Source organism: Pararge aegeria, chromosome 15 (genome assembly GCF_905163445.1).
Source record: "Pararge aegeria chromosome 15, ilParAegt1.1, whole genome shotgun sequence".
Taxonomy (NCBI): Eukaryota; Metazoa; Arthropoda; class Insecta; order Lepidoptera; family Nymphalidae; genus Pararge; species Pararge aegeria.
In genome coordinates this window covers 8461688-8484637 of record NC_053194.1, presented here as the reverse complement: position 1 = coordinate 8484637, position 22950 = coordinate 8461688, and the positions used below count along the sequence as shown (strand labels likewise).

General features: G+C 33.4%; 1 protein-coding gene across 2 annotated transcripts in view; it reads left to right on the top strand.

Annotated features, from left to right (window-relative positions):
- The window catches only part of LOC120629689 (monocarboxylate transporter 10-like), a 215796-nt gene that overhangs the window by 160905 nt on the left and 31941 nt on the right, over positions 1-22950 (top strand). The window contains exon 2 of one of the 2 annotated variants that reach the window (XM_039898668.1): positions 17553-18044. The exons of the other annotated variant lie outside the window; for it this stretch is intronic. Within the exon in view, the coding sequence (XP_039754602.1) occupies positions 17762-18044 (283 nt within the window). The 5' untranslated portion in view covers positions 17553-17761. The remainder of the gene's footprint in view (positions 1-17552; positions 18045-22950) is intronic. 2 annotated transcript variants of the gene reach the window in all.

Sequence of the window (22950 nt, the reverse complement as noted above, 5' to 3'; positions counted from 1 at the left end):
AGAATATAATATGTACAAAGTTTCATTAGGATCGATTGAGTAGTTTTTGCGTGAAAGCGTAACAAACAAACTTACATTGACATTTATAATATTAGTAGGGATAGGGATAGGCATACACAACACCTTACATAATTTGGCCCGACCCGGGATTCGAACCCAGGATCCCGTGATACGTAGTTGAACATGCTAATTACTAGCCCAACGAGGTTGTCTGTAATATGAATAACGATTGATATTATGGATATTTCTAACTTGTAACATAAGTCATGAAGGCAACGTTAAATGTAACGTAAGATCTATCTGAACTTTACAATAACTGCTACTCCTTTACCGAGGGTACTTTATCCATCGTTGACGTTACTTTTATTCGTCGTTAACAACGCTACTTTTATTCGTCGTTAACAAGTGCTATGGGGTTCGCATAAAGTTTTATATCATTTATGGGTGCAATAATCGTATTTCGGGGCAGTGGAGATTTGAGAAGTATTTGTAATCGTAACTGGGGACATTTGCTGGGACATCTTTAACCCATCTCTGTAATAACATTCTGAATTTAATACCTTTTTTTAAACATTTACCGTTCGACACAATAAAACACTTTAGCGTAAGTGCATTACGAATTTCGAAAGAGCAAATCTCGGATACTGTTCGCACTTACATTTCGTAAAGTTCAACTTCTACAAGTACCAAGAGCAGTATTTTAAATATCAATTATAATAAGTAACTTGCAAGTTATTTGCAATTTTTGATATTTGCAATTCTTGATATTAACTAGTCACGATAATATGCTTTTCTTTAAGTTGTAACCATTACAAAACAGACTACTAATTTATGTTTAAACATCGGTTAAAGTCAGCCATATTATATATGGTTTTATTAGTTTTATAATGAGATGTTTTATTTTTTTCGACCATCTACCCAACTAACTAGTTCTTATCTATTTTAACTGCCTAGATTAGGGCGCGGGCGCCTTATCAAATTTCTTAACTTGTAAGTGTGTTGCTGGATTAGTAAGGTTGGAAACCCCTGGAATAGCTTATAACAATAATACCTTTATTTAAGTTTTACTGTATCCCGCCATTCCTATGAATGCGAAAGTTGTTGCGTAAAAGAAGATCAAACTCACTTTTATGAAATTCGGTCAGTCATTTTATCACTCTAGATGTACCTACCATGTAAAATAGCTCCGTAATAAATATCCCTTTGTTGCTGCGAGAAAAATGTGCAAACGCATAAACACACTTTTGCGTTCGAGTATCATATTAGCAATCATACATTTGTATACTAGAGATCAGCTAATTTTCCAATATAAACTTTCTTCCGGTATCCTAAACGGTGACACAGCGCGGCATCTAACGCCTGCCAAAGAATTGGCCTATCAAATGCATAATGGATTGTTTAAATCGGACTGATATTTGCTGAGTTTAGCGCGTTCTTACAAATTATCTTTCGTCCCCTATTTAACCCCTGTGAGAGTGGAATTCTTATAAATCCCGAAGTGTGTAATTTTATTTTTAATTGTTAACGTATATAAAAAATATTGATCCAACTTCAAACTACGGGCTTTTTAGTAGACTATAGCTTGTCGCTAGAATTTTGCTATAAGTAATTTCAGAAATTAGCGCGTACAAAGAAACAAATATATAAAATCTGTAGCTTCATTATTTTGTATAAATTTACCCCGTCTGCGTGGGTAGAGTGTATTTCCTAGGATAACCCGGAGACCGGAAAGTTTATACATATCTTATACTAATTCATTTATCTCAAGTCCAAATAGCTGCTGGGACTTTGATTAATTAAGTTATATTCTATTCATCTTGACACTACGTTAAAATCCAATGCTTGCATCTACACAATTAAATCACTACGGATAGATTTACCGTCTTAATTAACCAAAACAACCTTTTACTTTTACAAAAATATGCAACTACTTTTGTTTGCTGATATTTTATGTCTAATACTTGTAGCAAAATGAAATTATTTTGGCCTAATGTTTGGGACTTCGGCTTCCTTTTCGGCGGAACCGAGTTCGATACCCGACGCGCACCTATGTACGTTTTTAAATCAAGTAATTAATTAATATTATATGCTCTAATGGTTAAGGAAAATATCGTGAGGAAATTACTAAGAGTTCTCGAGAGTGTTATCAAAGGCGTGTGTTTTTTTTCTTAAAAAAAAAACAAAAAAAGGTATTCGAATGATAATGAAGATAAGGAATAAATCACCAAATAAGCAAATCTGTGCCTATAAAAATAAAGACTTACCCCTTTACTAATAAACTTTGTAAATCGATTGTATTGCGCAGTTTTTTTGTCTTCTTCACTCGAACGACAAGTTACCGATGACAGAAAAGGAGAAATACCAGCTATTAGAAAGGCCGAATGTTTTCCATAGCTTAAAATCTCAGTAGGATTAAAAACGTTAACTAGCGGCTTATTGGATATAATCCAAGTATTTTGAAATAAGCTGTCAGACCTATGTAAATTAAATACACATAAATGTCCATTATGACTCTTAAATGATATGCAATAAAAGCTCAAGATATCAACTTGTCCGTTTTTACTTCACACAAACAAGCTTTCAAACATCTAGTACTTAGCTAATACCTATCAAAATATATTATCCATAATCAGGTTTTTAATTGGATTTAAATCCGTTGCGTTTACGTGAAACCTCAAAACATGAATTTATATCCATTGCAATCAAAACTCTTGGTATACTTACGCTTCTTAGTGACTATGAATACTCACAAGCTGATGCAACTACACGACGATAATTGTATGTACCGTAGAGAATAATGCTGTAGCCTCGAAGTTTGGACGTTTTAGAGCAGCAAGATTGATTGAACGCTGTATAGGGCTGCCAAATGACTGGCAATTGTAGAATAAACAAGTTTTTGCCTATTGTAGTTTTTAGTAAACTTTTCTCCTCGACGTTACACCGAAGTTCGAATGACAAATACGGGGTTACAACTTAAAAATAAGCGCTTTTCCATAATTTATTTGAATAAACTTTGCTATGATGGGAGGCTTCTGCCGTGGCTAGTTACCACCCTAACAACAATGACGTGCCACCAGGCAATTTAGCGTTCCGGTACGATGCCAGAATTGTACATGCGATAGCACAGAACTAAAAAAAAAACGAATAAACTAATAAATCTAAGATTACTTGTAGAAAGCATAGATATCACTATCACCTCACTGAATCGGATTATTTAAAACCTACGGCATCATACGTTTATTTTAAAGCTTTAAAAGAATAAATAAAGATTTGACATTGACTTTGATAGGTACAGATCATCTAGCTAAAATGTTAAAATATCTACGCTTTCTTTATCTTATTGTTGATTTATTTGCGATCTTGATTGATTGTCTTGTCTCAAGCACTCTTGAAATTAAAGACAAAAAAATGGATTGTACTTCTATACAATATTTTGTTGTCATTTTAAAAGTTACTAAATTTGTCTTACTATAGATACATATATAGTTAAGATTCAGTAATTTAAAATAAATGTTTTTAAACAATGGCGTCAATGTTTAATTGGTATTTTTATTTAAACATTCGCTAAACCATTTTATTATAGATCCTTTGATTAGTTGAACTAAGTAATACATAAATTTAACTGGCTTCAATGCGGAAATATAAACAAATATAATTAAAAATAGACTCCGAAATATGAATAAAATCACTGAGTTCTATAAATAAAGAAGTCGCCACTAATCCCTACTGTGTTCAGTCCAGATGTAGCTCTAGCGCTGAATCTTAGGTATCTACTTAGTTGCATGCTAGCTCTTGAGCGCACAAAATCTTGTGATTATTTAAATTGAAAAAACGTTCAAATTTTTGAATATGCCTTGCTACTCTAGAAATTCTCTAACTAAATTTTCTCGCGGTGCGTACGCCCGCCTCCAGAAAACCAGCTAAAGGCAAATTAAAGTCAAAATATCCTCACATCCATTAACTAAAAAATTATCTTTTAATAATTAAGAACTTGCATACAAATTTTCATTTCCTATTCCACCCGTTTGGACGTATCTTCAAAAACAGTGAAACATGTATACCGCATTTTTTGACTAAATGCCTAAATACTACCTAAGTTTCATGGCTACGTCTTAAAAAATGACGGACATTCAAACTAATTTTAACACCTCGTAATTTAAAAAAATCCCTATCAAATTCTTTGGAATTCTCTGAAAATTTCGTTTGAACGTTCAACTTTTTTGACTGTAGGTTGTCTGCTATATATAAACCTTGTATAGTAATAATTAGATGAAGACAGATAGAAGATAAATTTAATAAAACAACAAAGAGATTGTAAAAAAAAATATTGCAAACGCTCTTGGTCTAAACAGTGTTTAATAGAAAATGTGAGCTAGATATCATTCAGCTACAGTATACATAACTTCCTCTGTTTTACTATAAAAATAAAATACTGTCCTTTTAAATGAATTAAAAAAATAAGTAAACAAACCTCTACATTCATGTTAAATGTAATAAAAAATTATTGATAACGACATTTGATCGTATCATACACGATCATATTTAAATAATAAACAAAACGAATAAAAATAGCTGTAGAATTATTAATTAAAATTTAGCATTATGTTATTATGCAGGCAATTATTATTGAAATTGTTTTGATAACTTACGAGAATATATGTGTTTTCTTAGAGTTTCGAGTCAGTTGCAAAAAAATAAAATCGCGTGATAATCTGCTATAGCTTCTTATTCCCCTTCTCCTGCAATTGTAATATATTGGTCTTTTGAGTGTCTTTTTGTGTGGCGTTAACACAACTTTGAGGAACTTGGCTCCCATGCGATAACTACTATCTTCACGATTTTTCGCCATTTCTATCTAGAGTGGCCTTGCGAAGAGCTCTACTGATGGGTGCGTCGATTGTCTCTCTATCTGGTATCACGAACTTTTCGGACTTCCCAGATTAGATTTTACCAGTGATCAAATATTTTTCAATACACTATGTATGTAACATATGTTTTTTTCTATATAAATACAAATTAACCAATATGGTAACCCTACCTTGGGAACTTACGTTGGTAAACTTGCAACCAAGCTGGATTAAATAATGCCAGTATATCAGTTAGGACACCGGAATGCGCTTAAAGCTTTTATCTTATATAGGTTTTAAATTTTTTTTTTCTCGGAAGAACATTTATGTAGTGTGCCTCCAAACCTATCTAACTTGCTCTATGTATTTTTTTCTGTGCTGTGCAATAAAAATGTAACTATCGAATTATTCACTGTTATAATTTATAAAACTTAAATAAATAATAGATAGACACCACACCAAATAGCTACATTAATATAAACTGAACCAAAATACCAGCATACATACATAATACAATCTAGGGTTATTCTAGGGGCGGATAAACAAATTCCTTAAAAGCCGGCAACGCGTCGGTGTCTCCTCTGGTCCTTCAGATGTTTATGGGCGGCGGTGATCACTTAACATCAGGTGAACCGCTGGTTTGCCCGCTATTAATATTTAAAAATAAAAAACATTTCCAGGTGAAGTTCTCCGCACTGCAAGGACACTGATCCTAAAGGTGCTTTCTTATAATTCTTCTTTTTTCCTTTGGAATGCCTTGCCTTTGGCTATAAGAGAGGCAAAATCAATCCAAATCCTTAAAAAACTTGTGAAAGATTTTTTTGTCCGAATCGTCTGATGACCCGTGATAGTTCACTGCTCCTTTTTTCTCTTTTTTCATTTTTTATTATTTATGTTTGAGGATAATTGTTTATTTTCTAATGAATATTGTTTCATATTTAATTTATTATATTATTTTAAGTAATTTAATTTTTAAGTTATATTTGTATTTATTGGTCTTTAGTTACAAATATTGTTTTATATATATTATATTCTTCGCCATTGGTTGCCTGGAAGAAATCGCTATGAAGCAATAAGGCCGCCAAATTGTATACGTTGTTTTGTACTTCTCTTTTTTATGTACTTTTTGTGGTGTGCAATTAAAGTATATTCATTCATTCATTCATTTTCATTATCAACATTTGAATATTCCTGTAATTATTTATGAACATCTATCAGTTCTACTCATTCCTCGTTCTTCGTTTTGCATAGCAAATAAAATATGTTGAGTATTTTTTGTAATTTTTCATTCTAATGTAAAAAATATGTGCTATTTGAGCTCTTTATATATTTTTATATCATATTTGATGGACCTCACTCACTCACCTCACCTACTATATGGATGGTAACCTCACTTTTATTTTATTTCAACTCCTCTTTTCTGCCTCTTTATGCCTCTTTTGTAATGAATGTAAAACACGGCAAAGTCGCACCGTAAGAGTTCGTATTTACCATTTACCAAACGGAACCCTAAAAGAGGCTTACGTAACAATTCGATTTTTCGACTTTACCAAATTTATCTCTCTTGTAGATGTTGATATAAAAGCAAGTGACGCTTTTAAAATATCTAAAAGTCTGCCATCCAATCTCCCAGCCTTGTGAAGGCATTTATCTGATTGACTCGTCAAGTCCTAAATCTTTAGGCGTATGAGATTGCTTTACGTCATTCAGTTCGGAAAACTTTTATTCTTACAAATACTTCATGCGACATGATAGATTAAAGAAGTTTACAAGGACTATTTGCGAAATCGTACATGAAATTATACCTAAGTACTGATAATTTTACGTCATTTTTATATCTTACAGTATTAAAAATTGTCCTAATTTAAGACTCGTATCATCGTTGAATATTAATGTATAAAATTTTAGAAACAAAAGTGGATTACATTTGTATAGGCGTATTCATTCTTATTCAAATAAATAGTTTATCATTGAGGGTATATAGCAGTAAAAACCTTTTCAATTCATCCCAATCGGAGATTTAACAAAAAAGTTATCGCAAATTAGAAAACAAAATAGTTTTTTTGTAGAGTTGAGCAGTGGCGTGCACAGGATATTTGACCTGGGAGTAAATAAATAAGGAAGATAGCATAAATTGGAAAAATCCTTCCCCTTTATGAGTGATGCAAAAATTTTAGGGTGAGCAGTGCTTTTGTGCTTGTATGTAGCGCACGCCACTGGAGTTAAGTACACTTAATAAGAAAAGTAATTTTTAATACTTCACCCGTTTTTATAACAAGTAAAAGATATAAAACAATACACAACTGAAAGATACTATACTCTAGAACTGCACCTAAATTGAATGCACACACCCATCCTTCCTACAGGATGCTTTAAAAACAAAAACAAACGCGGACGAAGTCGCGGGCAACAGCTAATACCGTCGCATATAATAAAGTAGGGCGTTTTGAAGACATGAACGCAATATTTAAGCATGACATTTTCTTTTATATTCATATTTGATTTTTATTACGTAAGCATTCAGTAGACTTTTTAACATCATCAATTATAGTGTTATTAAATAAAACTTTTTAAATTTGATATCATGTTAGGTATTCTTCGGCTAGATATATGCCTTAGTTGATAGAACAAGATATTTTTAACTTAATGTTTATAAAACGCAAGGATTTTCATTCTTTTTTTTATGTCTCTTTGAAATCTTTCCTCGGGACGTGTTTTAATTGAATTTGCCTCTCCTTTTTACCTTGTTTAGTACAAAAATACCACTATTTGTGCACTTTATCTTTAACCCCAACAGCATTATTTCTGGGCACAGGCATTCTCTCATAGGAAAAAGATTCTTAGAGCTCACCTAAACTCACCACTTGCTCTGCTGCAGGTAGCGGGTAAGAAAAAACTGACAGCATTTTTTTAGCAGAGCACATTCGGTTTATCTATATTATCCATTAACTGGCCCACTGTAGGGCACGAATCTCCTCTAAGGGTATCAACCTACTCGTATATATTTTTTTTTTTAGATAATTGTGTTATATCTATGTGGCTTTGTTTAATGGCATTATGATATTTTTTTAGCTGCTAGCTAACTAGCTGTTGCCCGCGACTTCGTCTGCGTTTGATTTTGTTTTTTGATGTGGCATTCAGTTTAGTTGTAGTTCTAAAAAAATTTAAGTATTCAGTATCGCTAAGCCTTATATGAGGGGTTTGCTGCTATCCGCTGAGCAGATCTGTCCTCTATCTCCAACCACATTCATCAGATCTTCACAAAGTTTGGGCAAAATTAAACACATATTATAACCTCTATAGTACAATATTTATACAATATGTACAATAATTATATAAATTGGTTATAATTTGTCAAACACTTTCTTCCCCTCTCCCAAAAGAACCGAGCTTAATGTCGGGATAAAAAGTATATTACATATGTATACAAAGTTTCATGAGGATCGGTTCAGAAGTTTTTGCGTGAAAGCGTAACAAACAAACTTACATTGACATTTATAATATTAGTAAATAATAAGTATAGGGATAGGGATAGGATAAGTGATGGCGGCAGAAATAAGCATGGTTTTAGTACTTCTCCGGACGAGCTATGATCTCACAAAAGTTATTCGATGCGAAACGTTTGACGTGAACCGTATTATATATTTAACCGTATTTTAACTTGATGGCTGATTAGCGCAGTTTGCGGCGACCCTGCTTTCTGAGCCCAAGGCCATGGGTTCGATTCCCACTACTGGAAAATGTTTGTGTGATGAGCATGAATGTTTTTCAGTGTCTGGGTGTTTATATGTATTTTCTAAGTATTTATGTATATCATTGATAAAAATATTCATCAGGCTTCTGCACCCATAACACAAGCTACGCTTACTTGATGGCGATGTGTATATTGTCGTAGTATATTTATTTAATTTATTTTATAACTCGCATGTTAGATGTCATTGGCATACGCTTAAATAACTCGTTAGTCGTTAGTGGTATGACCGTAGTCTGAGCGAGTATGACATACGCTTACTGACAAAACAAAACGGCAGTGGCGTGATGGGGAGAAAATTAAACGTCACACGCTACACCGGGCCCTTCAATCCCGCCACATCTGATCACAATATTCCGCATGCATCTAACAGACTAATATCACTATGACCCAGTTGCCTTTTACCAAACGCATATATATTTGAAAGCACGTCACCTACGATTATCTTCGGGGGATTGTGGGCGCGAATATTAACCGCAATAATTATTGTGTCACCGCTTACGGAATATCACAGGAAACATAATATACTGATTTGAACGAAGTGTTTTCACTTTATACAGATTTAATGTACAAATACTCAGTGGCGTGCACTTCATACGTGCACAAAAGCTCTGCCTACCCAAATTATTTTATATAACTCTTATTGGAGGGGATTTTTTTCATATTATACCATCATCCTGCTTTATGCATACCCTGAGCACGCCACTTCAAATACTAAGACACAAATAGACCTACCTTTAAAGCTCTTTTGAAAAATCAAGATGGTATGTTTATTGTGACTCTACCAGCGGTTTGAAATGCAAGGAAACCGGTAAAAAAGCCTTACCTGGTTGTATTGGACACAGCATACTGGGTCTACGCTATATACTCTTTACTATAAATAAGACGCCTGTGTCCATCAATGGAACTTAAAAAGACTCAAGGTGATAAGAGAGGAGCGGTTTCCCATGAAATCGTTTTGAACTTCCTGATTTCCTGTGATATGATTCTTACCTTTGGTAACGAAAGCTAAGCTTGAAGCATAGCATTTCATATTTATATTTAAGGATATAAATATAAAGAAATCGTTTCATGAATTCAGAACTATACTTGAAATAGTTACTTTTATAAATACCTACTTACGAGTCAAAATTATTGGGATAGAGATAGCTATATAATGTTATCCTCGAGATGTAACTAAGATATGTTTTACTAGGAAATAACATCCGAGAACGTTACTGGGGGATAAAAAAATACTTTACACGACTTAGCTATTAAACCGATCTAGACGACAAAAAAAACGGTTGCAGCGACGTTTAAATAAACGCGGACGCAGTACTACTGTCATGCTTATTTCTGCCGCTTAATAGCAATTTTACAAAGCTGTGTTCCGGTATGAAGAACGTGAACCTGACCTCCTTTCCTTCGTTGTAGGAAAGGCGGTCTGAGCCCAGCAGAGCATCAATAGGCTGAAGATAAAAAAAATATATCATAGAATCTACACAACATCGCAAGTCATAATACAAATTGTATAAGCATTCAATAAATGTCTGATAAGCGATCAGACAGCCTTTGTGCAAAACATGTTTTGTAGAGCCAGTATTTTATTTCTCCTGAATCACTAAAGGGAATTTGTACAAATTATCTATACAGAGTAAATTTTCTTTGGCACCTAGATACATATTAGCTGTTACACGAGACGTCATTTTTTTATAGTTATAATTGACGGAACAAGCAGATGACGCACCTGATGGTAATTTAAAAACCATTGCCTATAACAGAGCAACATTTTGCAGAGCAAGCAAGGAACGGATCGACGGCCGATTAGCGCAGACGATATCATTAACAATCAGTACCAATTCTCTTCGCTTGATATAGTTTTAAAATAAAATAATTACATTTTTTGTAACTAACTTAATATTAATTATTAATATACATATACAATTATTAACCAAAAAGTAGATTGATTAAGTCAAGCTGGCAGGTCCGACTTTAATTAATATAAAGATATCTATAATAGCATTGCTCTGGATTCTATATCACATGCGCTGTTCAAAGATAAAAAGGATTGCTTCCCTTTGCTACCAAAATGTTTCACGGGAGTTTTAACACTTCGGTAAGAGTTATGGGACGCGGGAGCGTGATATTTATGACTGTCAAAACCATCGTATTAATTAATTTAACAGTGGTTTTATATGTCGTTAAAATGACGTACAAATTCGTAACACGACATTAAATTACGTTAACGGCCTATTATATTATCAGGATCGTTTTTATTAAATTTATTTTACGGAGCTTTTCTTTAATGTTACACCTTATATATCATTTTTATACAGGTGACGACATACTATTTCTATTAAGATAAATAAAGATATAAATTCAAAGCAACGTTAAAGAAACTTTATTGCGCATAATTTAAATGAGATCACTTGATCCTTTAATCAAAATTCCGGGGATGAAAACAAGTATTCGAATAATTCTGTCGCGGCGTCGAATGTACCAATTACCGAAAAACGCAGAAAGTTTTGAAAAAATGCAATCTCAACTCTATACCACCTATAAACAATAAAAAAAATTATAAAAGATGAATAAGGCAGTAGGTACTCATAAAATATACTAACCCAATTTGAAGCTTGTTAACGACAAATAGGTATGAATATCATAAGGATTTTAAGTGACTTCTCATTTTAAGCACATTATAAACGATATCAAGAAAATAATAAAAAACATCCAATTATTGAATGACATTTTTAAAAATATTTCATAAAATAAGCAATGTCTATAAAATATTTTTATACCGAAATTTTGTAAAAGGTTTTGATAAAATTCGTAAAAGTTTTAACTTATTCAGGTCACTTGAAATTACGCAAGACATAAAATAACGTGAATGTAAATGGAATGTTGTTATCACTGATGAAAACGTGTTTGACACATATCAGGCTATAACATAAAATACACTAAACAGACCGAATATTATTTTTATTACAGAAAAAAGCACCTACGGCAATTAAGTCCAAACAGCAGGGCTAGCACAGATTATATCCCCTGTCAAGGGATATAATTCACGTAAACACCTGCTAAAGCATGGTAACATGGAATAGGAGAAGTTTACTCCCACTTATTATACACATATATTATTTGGATATTATTTCCACTGGTACGCCACGCCAGTGTTTTGAGAGTTGAAAAGGCTGTTTGAGAAGAGACATGTTTATCCTTTCCTCGGGATATAATTGTCTCCTGCCCCTGCTAGCCGTGCAGCACTGTTAGGAGCAGGAGACAGACATTATATCCCCCGATTATATCCCATGACAAGGGATATAGTTAACGTGTCCACCTGCTACATCACTGGAACATGGAATGGGAGAAGTTTACCACGTTTATTAATATACATAATATATTATTTGGATATTATTCCCACTTGTGCGCCAATGCTCTCAGAGTTGATAAAGCTGTGGGAGAAGTTAAACTTTTATCCTTTCCCCGGGGAGATAATTGTCTCCTGCCTTATTGGACACTTAAAAAGGTGTTCATATTAGTCATATCGTTTAAACATTTAAAAAAATATGTTTATTTAATTATCAATAGCTCTTCCAAGAACCGGCCAAGTACGAGTCAGAGAACGGTCGAGCATTGATGAACTAAAAGGATATGAAATGAAATAAACTGTATTGTACAATTTAAAATCAACAAAGATATATGATGGTCGTTTCTTTGGACCATTTTCTTCATCGTCTTTGGATAAATTAATTAATAATTATTATTTGACCCGCATACCTAAGTTTATTGGTGAAGGATTATTGCTGATTTCTAAAAAAAACTGAATAGCTATGTTTGATTACAAGAACCTATATAACTTCCATTATTCTTGGTAAATGAAGAGTGTTTTTTGACAAAAACGACGGTCACCTCGTAACAATTTTGCAAATTTCAATATTTTCTATTTTGTCATAAATATTAAGTTGTGATAGACAAACAAAATGCACAATTAGTATTCATATTTAAAGTTTTACTAAAACCCACTAGAAATTTACACATTAATTACTAGAACTACTATATAAAAGGAAAAATTTGGTTTGTAGGAGGGACTAACAAAAGATCCGGATAAAAAGACGTATGCTCCTATATAACCGTGTGAATGAAATGTGCGTAATAAAACTGACGCTAATGGCCCTGATAACCGTCTTCCTAATTAATCTCTACTGGAAAAAATACGCTACGAAACGGGTCGGTAACTTATCTGTTATCAAACAGATATTTTTAGGCCGTTGCTAGTGAAGCATTCAGCGTCGAATCTTGAGTGTGAAAATAAGGATTGTTAGTTAACGAAATAATTACGTTACTACGAATATGTTTGTTCTAGAAAATTAACAAAACCTACCTATTACTCACGACGTATAACTTTTTTTTTTATATATGTACTTATAACTCTGTTCACATATTTTTAGCGATCCCCTGGCGCAACGGTGAGCGTTGTGAATTTAAGTAGGACGTCCCGGTTTCGTTCCCCGGCAGAACCAATTTGGGCATATATTATTTCTGAATTTACTCTACTCAGGTCTGGTAGAAGACTACTGATAAAGACGTGTGCCAAACGGTTTAGTTTCCTAGTACGATGTCAAGTAGAAACCGATTAGGGGTATGCTTTAATATAACTGCCATTGCCCCTCACCAGTAGCCCGTTACCATCTTAAACTGCCTCATCACTAACCACCGAGTGAGATTGCGTTACTTGCTTCCTTGAGTTACTTGTAGTGGAATAAACGAATTAAATCTTATCGAAAAACTTGCTATTTATAAATTTAAAGCAGATTAAGGGAGCTATTAATAATTATAACCAGGGTAACTATGCAAGGTTTTTTTGAAAAACATTTCTTTTTTTTATTCTCTTGACGTTTCAAAAGTGCTTATATTAGGCCTACTTGAAATAAATTAATTTTGAAGTTTTTGAATTTAATTTAAGGCCCGTATTTTTTTTTTATTACATCGTTTAAAGCACTCCATTCTTGTTATTTACTAACGTAAGACAGTTTACAATTACATATTTATTTATTGAAAACCAGTCTTAAGAGTTAAACGATTTTTGCGTGGACTAATAAAGAAATCAATTCATGGTCATCCTTTATGCGCTCCATTGAATGCTTATACACTGTAATTTAATTAAATATAAAAAGTCGCCTTATTAAATCTTATACATGAATCTTTAAACGAAACATTACTCCTTTTATATTTCTGAGAACTTCATTTTTTATGTTATAATATTTTACAAACAAGTAGGCAAAGAAAACTTTAAAGTGATATAAGTAAGATTTTCTACCTACGTTACTTTTTGATCGCTAAATGTTTCTACGATTATATGGTATCGAAAAAGCGGCATCTAGTGATAGTACGGTATCCCAGTATTGTAACTACCGGGGGTCTTTACCAGAAGAACCGTAGTTAACTCAGGTAATTTAGCAAGTTACGTATAGTCAATCTAATCTTTGACTTGCCTTGTTGCCGATTTGGTCTAGTGCATCAGCATGTTTGACTACGAAACGTGAAGTCCTGAGTTCAAATACCGGGTCAGGCATTTAATTACTAGACTGAATTTAGGAAGTTGATGTTTTCCACCCGCGGGCTTCGGAAGTACGTAGGCAGTTTGATATGCCAAATATGAATTCTCTAATTAATATAGCAAACGAAATAAAACATAACTACAACTTCTGTTTATCTGCTTATTCCGTAAATATATCTGGTATTTTTCCTCGTTTACGTTATAAAGGCTAGCTTTCTAGCAAGCGTTGATAATTTAGACATTGTGTGACTCGTGATTACTCTTTAATATTATATATAAATGAGACGTATAGACTAACATAATGAGACGTACGTAGACGTATAATTATATATAATCGAAAGCTAAAATAAAGCCTACACACCTTAGGGCATAATAATGTTATATTGTATTAAGAAGTTTTCTTTTACCTTTATATATATATAAATATCCGCTAGCCTTTTTCATAAGGTACACTTTTTAAAGCAAAGAAAAAAGAAATTGGCTGGTAGTTTCAGATATTAAAGCATTCTTCTAATCTTTCATCCCTTATCAAACCCCTTTGGTAGTGGAATTTTTATAAATCCTAAACCTGTTTTGACCATTTTAATTGAGATCGTAAACACCAATTCTTTATTGATATAACTTGAGAAATGACTCTCATAACTAACTTCATTTCATATTCAACCCCCCTAGAGGTGATTTTTTTATGCATTTATCAAAGATTTTTCAAATCGGATTCCAGAGATTATTGTTATTATATACTTTATTACTCATATAAATGATTCGTGATGAACAAATCACGCCTCACTAGTAAATAATTAATAATAATGGCCCTAATTACGCCGTACCTATTTGTATTTTAATGTAAGAGTATCAACAAAGTTTCTCATGTCACAGGAAATAATAATCTGTAAACTAGTTTGGATTTCCTTCAAAATCGGCGATAGAAGTGGCCCAAGCTTGTACTCGTGGCAATAAATAATGAACAGCCAGCAGGCTCCATAAATATTTGTACTCTTGCCGACGAGTTCAACTTGTGTTATTACATTTTCGAATTTTTGATTATTATGACACGATAAACGAAAGCTTTATGCCAAATTTTAATCGGTATGTGCATGGAAACTTACGAGATAAAACCCCTCTTATTCTAAAAGTATAGGCCCAGTAACTGGTTTATAGTTTTACTTTTCTTACTGCTATATAAATTTGCAACGGTATACAAAATAAATCAATATTCACTAAGTAATTTTTACATATTTTTAATTGGCACCGACTTAAAAATGTTGTAGAAAATAATGTTTATTTTTTTGCTTATTATTTTTTTAAGGAAGTCGGGTTTTTTGACAAAATAAAGTTTTAACAGTTTTTCAACTTAAATGTACTAGTTAAATAAGTATTTATTATACTTACGTGTAAGTTTAATTTATAAGTAATAAATTAATAAGTAACTACACTTTGAGGAAATATTGAATAAATAAATTTAAATTTTGAAAATGCATATTGAGTTTGTGCTTTTATAATGGCATATAATGGAAGTCCTTTCCCTCAAGCTGTAATTGCCGGGAAGATGCAAATTCAAATCCATAAGCATTTGAACATAAATATTTATTTTGATACTTTATACATCATCATAACAATTAGATTTATCTCTACTTATACCAAAGTTTTAAAAAAATATATTTTTATCAACTATCACTGTGATTAATGTAAATAGTCAACATCAATATTATTGAATGTCTGTTTATATTCATATTAGAATTCAGCAGAGTATTATAAACATCTACAGCGAAATATCTCGGTTTTAAGATGGCAATTTCATATAATACTTCATATAATTACGGAGTTTTTCTATTCCGTCTAAATGAAATTACTGTCAAGTTATGAATTTATGCCTAAGCATATCTTGGTAATTTCCACACCATTTGAGAGTGGTACCTGACATACAGGGCTATAACTAAGAACATTATCCCTATCCGCTTTTCTGGAGAGTAAATAATATATTCTCCCTACGTGAATGGGCATGATTTGTCAAAGACGTTACGGCATGTACAAAATGCGCTTGCCGTAAGAAATATGGCGATACTTTTGTTGTTGTACAATATTTGCTAGAATAAGCATATTATATCCTTTAAATTTTTTAACTAATTCTGTCTTCAGAATAATATAAATAATAAAATTCTTATTATAACTGAAATTAAATATTATATAGCTTTCTAATAAATTACTTTCAATGTTTATCGATTTAAAAAAACAAATAAACAAATCTTTCCTTTTAGTAATGTAATTAAAGATGTAACTATACCTATTTTTCTTCTTTTCTCAAAGTTAATACTTTCGTCACGTATGTACATAAAATTAACTGAATTTTACTCCCGATTATATAAAAATTGACAAATATACCATAAAAATTGAAATTATCAAATAGCTTCTTGTGAAATTTTACTGAAAAATATCGCATTTAATTTTAAATTTTAGTAGGTTGGTATATATCAAGTTTATTTTCGTAAAAAAGTGTAACAAATGTAACCTTACAAGAGGTTTGTGAGTAGGCTACAGAACAATGACGTCTTAAAGCATTTAATACTAGTGTGGCGAGACGCGCTCTACTCGATTCTATCTCGTTGTTATTACATTTAAGTCTCATAGATATGTCAAATCAATGTCGATAGGGAATCTTTATTTAGATAGTTTTCTTGATACCCAATCGATGGCTGGGCCATATTTACTGCGAAGGGGGCGGCGGACAATCATTACTGCGAATTTAATCTAAGTCTCCATCGTTTCATTTGGACATTTACACACGCTTAAAACCCAATTTTCTTTTCTCTTCGAATGGTGTTGCTCCGTGTTATATTAAGTGAGGTCGAATTTTCCATTATGGGCTACTCTCTCAATGTGCTACGAAGATTGCGAATATTAATTGTGAATTCAATCGTTTTCAGCCTATTAATGTCTCACTACTGAATTCTTCTATTAGCTATTAATAACACTTCACGCTGCTTGTTCAAGCTTTACGTGAGTTGGTGCTTTAATGATTGTCAAATGTTAATATTAAATATTATATATTTTTTATAATATGATAATAACTAGAATCTAAGCTAGTTTTTAATAAATACGCTACGAGTTAAGGTGGCATTGACTGAAATACGCCCTAAAATTTGAACTCGAATGCGGAAGTTTAATCAACTTTTATCTAGAACGAATTAGCGCAGTTAAATTCATTAACAAGGAAACACAAATGATGATAAGCTATTATAACTACCATGTAAAATAAATTACTATAAAAAATTAGATTTAAAAAAAACACGCCAACTCTGATTTGCTGTACTCGTAATTCCTTGCTCATGTGTGGGTAGAGATATGTAATTAGCAGTGAGACGTAATAGGCTGAGAATTATGATCTGAAAGACGACCTTATCTATATGATCACAATCAACAGTAGAAACAAACCTACCCGAGGTTCTCAGTGACGAGAATATCGAGCAGCGGTATAACGACTTGAAATTCAACAGTCTCAACAATTTGAGCATTGGATTCGATCTCGATTATTACTATTGGGGTGGTATGAGTGAGCGGACATGATCCGGGCTGTGTTTGGGGTGCGGTGATGCGGGTGACGGCGCGGGCGCACGATGCGCGCAGGCTTTGATGGAAGAGTCTTGGTCGTCGGGCGGAGCGCCGCTCCTACGCACGCGGTCTCTGCCGCTGGTGCTGGAGGCGAGCGGCGGACCCCCTGCACGCCAGGCGAAGCTCGACCCGCGACAGCTGCTCACCCTCACACGTCACTACTACCCCGAGGGAGGATGGGGCTGGGGCGTCGCCGCGGCTGCGACCATCGCCCAAATGCTAGCCCATGGGCTGCACCAAGCTGCTGCTGTCTTGACCGTCGAAATCGTCAGGCGCTTTGGACCGGAGGTTCGGATGCAAGCAGGTGAGACTTAGGGTACATCGAGAGTTCTAATTTTTATCGACATATCGCTTATGAGGTTATTCCAGCACAAACTAATTTTCCGGAAATTTAGAATTTTATGATACAAAGTAATGAAGCTTTCACAAGGACTAAAATCAAATATTATTTTAATTTATATGAAAAATGTAAAATTGACCGTAAGGTTGCCCGCACTCAGTCAATATTATTGATAATATAATTATTACTGAAATATAGTTCTTGAAAATAGTCGTGGAACCACGAACCATGCAACTGGGTCGAAATATTGTCAAATCCTGAAATATTATCGTGGTATGTACCCGTTGAACTATATATAAGAAATGTTGAATAACCACGAACATCTTAGTTTAAAATCTTTTATATAATTACTCAGAATATTTTCTACCAATACTTCAATTCTTCTTCACAAAGGCAATATTGTTGACAATATGAAGAATTTACATGTGTCTGGGAGGGCCTAGAGAAATGTTATAAGATACAATATCAAATCCAACTATACATTAAAAATTTATGAGACATGACTATAGCAACTTACGACCGCCATGTATCTACTTTTTTTTCTACTGCAAGTTAGCCCTTGATTGCAATATCACATAATGATTCAGTCTGAGATGATAGCGGGCTAACCTGTGAGGGGTATGGGATTGTACACAACGATTTAATTGTACGATGATGAAAACACATCACATGCGAAAAGATTATTTCCAACATTCCTTTTGTTCTTATGTCAAAATAATAACTACTTTTTTGTCCATATACCTAATACAGTTTAATCAATATAATCTAGTAACAGAATGTAAGTATTTATTGTAATTCAATAACCACTATATTTGTAATGAAGACTGTCTGAAAAATGAATGTTTTTTCCAAGTATTTATTCTCAGCAATCATTTACAACCCCTTAGAGGTTGTCGAATTGGACGAAATCCAATCCGAGATACGTAAGTGCAAAGACAATAAGTTCTCAATGCGTCTGGAGAGTTAGCTAAGTAAGAAAAAAAAAAGAGTGTTCATCGGTAGGTATATTATGTATTGCTTTGTTTAAATCCTTTTCGTTTTATTTCTTCAAAGAAACTAGTTAACTTGAGTGAAATGAAGTAATAATTTAACATCTCTATACTTATAGATAAAAAGTTAAAGTTCATCCAGAGTAAAATTATTATTAGCATGTTAATATTGGGACTTCATAAGTCTATCGGGGTAGTAGTTTAAATAAAATAAATAAATAAATAAATATACTACGACAATACACACATCGCCACCTAGCCCCAAAGTAAGCGTAGCTTGTGTTATGGGTACAAAGATAGCTGTTGAATATTGTTATGAATATAATACATAAATACTTATAATAAACATATAAACACCCAGACACTGAAAAACATTCATGCTCATCACACAAACATTTTCCAGTTGTGGGAATCGAACCCACGGCCTTGGACTTAGAAAGCAGGGTCGCTGCAAACTGCGCCAATCGGCTGTCTAAAAGTTTAAGTGTCTTTGTGAGATGGTATGGGATAAAAATAATACCCGGCTAAGTTTGTTACCAGAGCAATATAACTGTTTGAAAAATTAAACAAAGTATATATTTTAAACTGTTTCATGAATACAGTTTTACCTTTGTTTATGATCATTAGAGATATATATATACCTTATATTCGATATTAAACCAACGTTTAAACTGAGTAGTACTTAAATAGAACTACGTCTGTTATCGATGGCTACCTGTTGAAAGTTTTACCTGCAAATTAGTTTCAGTCAGATTAATTGAAAATGTGCGAATGACAGAGATAACTATCTCTGACACTCGTATTTCTATTAAGGCGGTATTTAAATCTCCATCTTTTATTTTTCTTATATTACCAACCACTACAGCTTAAATGAAATGAAAATAATAAAACGGCCGCCTGGCGCAGTGAGCAGCGACCCTGCTTTCTGAGTCCAAGTTTCGAGGGTTCGATTCCCACAACGTCAAATGTTTGTGTGATGAACATAAATGTTATTCAATGTCTGAGTATTTATATATTATAAGAATGTATTGATCAGTCATCTTAGTAACAAGCTACGCGATGTGTGTACTGTCGAACTGTTTATTTATTTCAAATAAAGTGTGACGTCCGACTAGCTCGATTTTAATTATGTTAATTAAGTTTTTATTTTAGAAATATGTAGGAACGTAGGTCCGTGTAGTGGCGGTAGATCAGAATGCAGTTGTCTCACTTTCTCTTTCCGCGGGTATCGTACGAGGCGACTAAGGGAATCTACAGGACAACGGGCAGCAGCGTTCTCTATGCTTATCATACCATCTACTGCGATCAACAACCCGTCTGCTCAGTGATAAATATGGGTAAGCCCTTTCGTTTGGAGAGGCATTTATTCCAGTAGTAGACTGTTATAGACTGATATATTTGTTATAGGAGGATGATGTAGAGATATGTCAAAAGCCGCGGTGTTTTCTGATATCTTAAACCAAGCAATTTGTGAACAGCTTGGTCTACAATTCGCTTTTCATATATTTTGTCTTATTCTTATCTAAAAGCCGAACGAAAACCTTCATTTAAATAATAATAAGGTCTAAACCCGTCTACTCGTATATATTTGGACTTTTACATATTCCAATATTTACAATCACGTATGTAAATACACTTTATTTAAGTGAGTAAATCAAACTGCCTCTCTCAAACTCTGACAATAAGCGGGATCGTTTTACCTTTCGAAAAGAAAAATGGCGACATTTTTCACGAACAGAAGCTTTATAAATGTGAACAGTTATATCTAAGGAAAAATTGAAATTTATATCGCATGGTGAATACAAAAATTATTGGCGACACCCACGTCTTTATTTTACTTTGTGGGCAAAAGTTTTCATGAACTAAGATCATCCAACAAATCACAAGTGATCATATTATCTGTGGTGCGAATAAAAATAATCTTCGAAAACTTAAGCCTAAGTTATTTTTGCACTTTTTTTTTACACTCCATTTGTGAGAAACTCTAATATTGATTATATAACTATAAAAGGCTTGACTGGCAGGCAACCTACAGCCCAAACTACTGAACGTTAATTTTGAAATTTTAAGTTTTAATTATTCTTTGAGCTAACTTAGTGTATTATAAAGGGTTTTTTCTATTCCTTAGAGAGTTAAACAGGCAAAGAAAGTTTGCAAAAAAGTCTGACATTTCATGTATCCATGAAACTAAGTATTCTGGTTTTTGGCTAAAAACATTGATTTAATATAGCACTATCGGGTCAAAAATAAGGAACACGTGTTTCTGTTATTCCCTTATATCATTATATATTTCGTTATACCCGTGAAATCGGTATTTTAATTTACTATTTAGAGTGGCTTGTAGCTTGGTTTTTTGGAGAGGAGCATATACAGCACGGGAATTGTTTTTAATCTTACTGGATATCAGAAATTCTACGCAGATCAAATTGCTGGCATCCGTTTTGTAAGTACTAACATATTAATAGTTTTAGCCGTGTTGTGTTTGGACAAAAAGAGAATTCAAATTGCGTTTTGGGTTTCAAATATGTTTTGCAATTTGGATCGTGAAATACTAATTATTTTAAAGATTTCATAACCTGAACCTCTAGTGCAGTTAACATTTATGCAGTTAACATTTATGCAGTTGACAATCTTAACTTCAGAGTTATGTCAATCTGTCAAATTTGTTTAGAGTTAGTCATATTTCGACGTTCTTCAGTCCGCTTTATAAAAACCCAGATCACCGCTAACAACAGTCACCATCATCATCATCATCATCATATGAACCCATTACCGGCCCACTATAGGGCACGGGTCTCCTCCCTTAATAAGAAGGGTTTAGGTAGTAGTCCACCACAGTGAACTCCACACCCCTTTATATGAAAAAGGGGTGTGGAGTGGACTGAGAGTTCTCCATAATGTTTATGGAGAACTCTCAGTCATGCCTCACGATGTTTTCCTGCACCGTTGAAGCCGTGATATTTGAATTGCTTGGAACGCACATAACTTAGAAAAGGTAGAGGTGGGTGCTGGGATTCGAAAAAGGCCCTCTAAAAGCGAAGCCGAAGTCCTAACCATTGAGTTAACACCACTACTTTAGCTTACAACATTATCTTGCATAAAATATTATACTTGGACTGCGATTTGCAAGGTGCGATTACAGAAAATTATATTCATTTGGCAGCTTAAAACGTGCGGGTTTGTTTGTGAAACAGCTCAGCCGTTAGTAAGGGTCAAAGGTTCTACGTATCACCATTCCACCACCACTTTTAGGTATTCATTGAATGGACAGTTTAAAGCAACACGAATTAGCATATAGCGATCCTTGACCAATATGTATATCTATTAACCATCCATGGACTAACTTACAAAATCGCACTTCCATTAACAAAATTTGGTCTAGTGTAACCTACGAGTAAGGTACGATACGAGACTAGTGTGCCGAGTCTTTCTCTAAAATTATTTCTTTAAATTATTCAATAATTAACTATGAAATAATATTGAATTCCTAAACATATAAATCAATTTTACAAAGGAGCTGACACTCGTGTAAATATGTATTTTATGGCGAAGCATAAACTATCAAATTTTATCAACCTATGTGACTCACGCAGCTATAAATAAATAAATAACTAAATATACTACGACAATACACACACCGCCAGCTAGTCCCCAAGTAAGCATACCTTGTGTTATGGGTACTAAGATAACTGATGAATATTTTTTTGAATAATATAGAGAGAGTTTTCGTAACAAAAGCATGCTCATAGAAGGTTCGCAAACGAAACTTTCGAAACGAGTTCGAAATACTAATTTGCCTCCCCAGCAAAGTTGTTCAGTGTCATAAGCTGACTCTTTCATTTTAAAGCTAATGAACAAATTAAATGAAATAGTCAACTAAA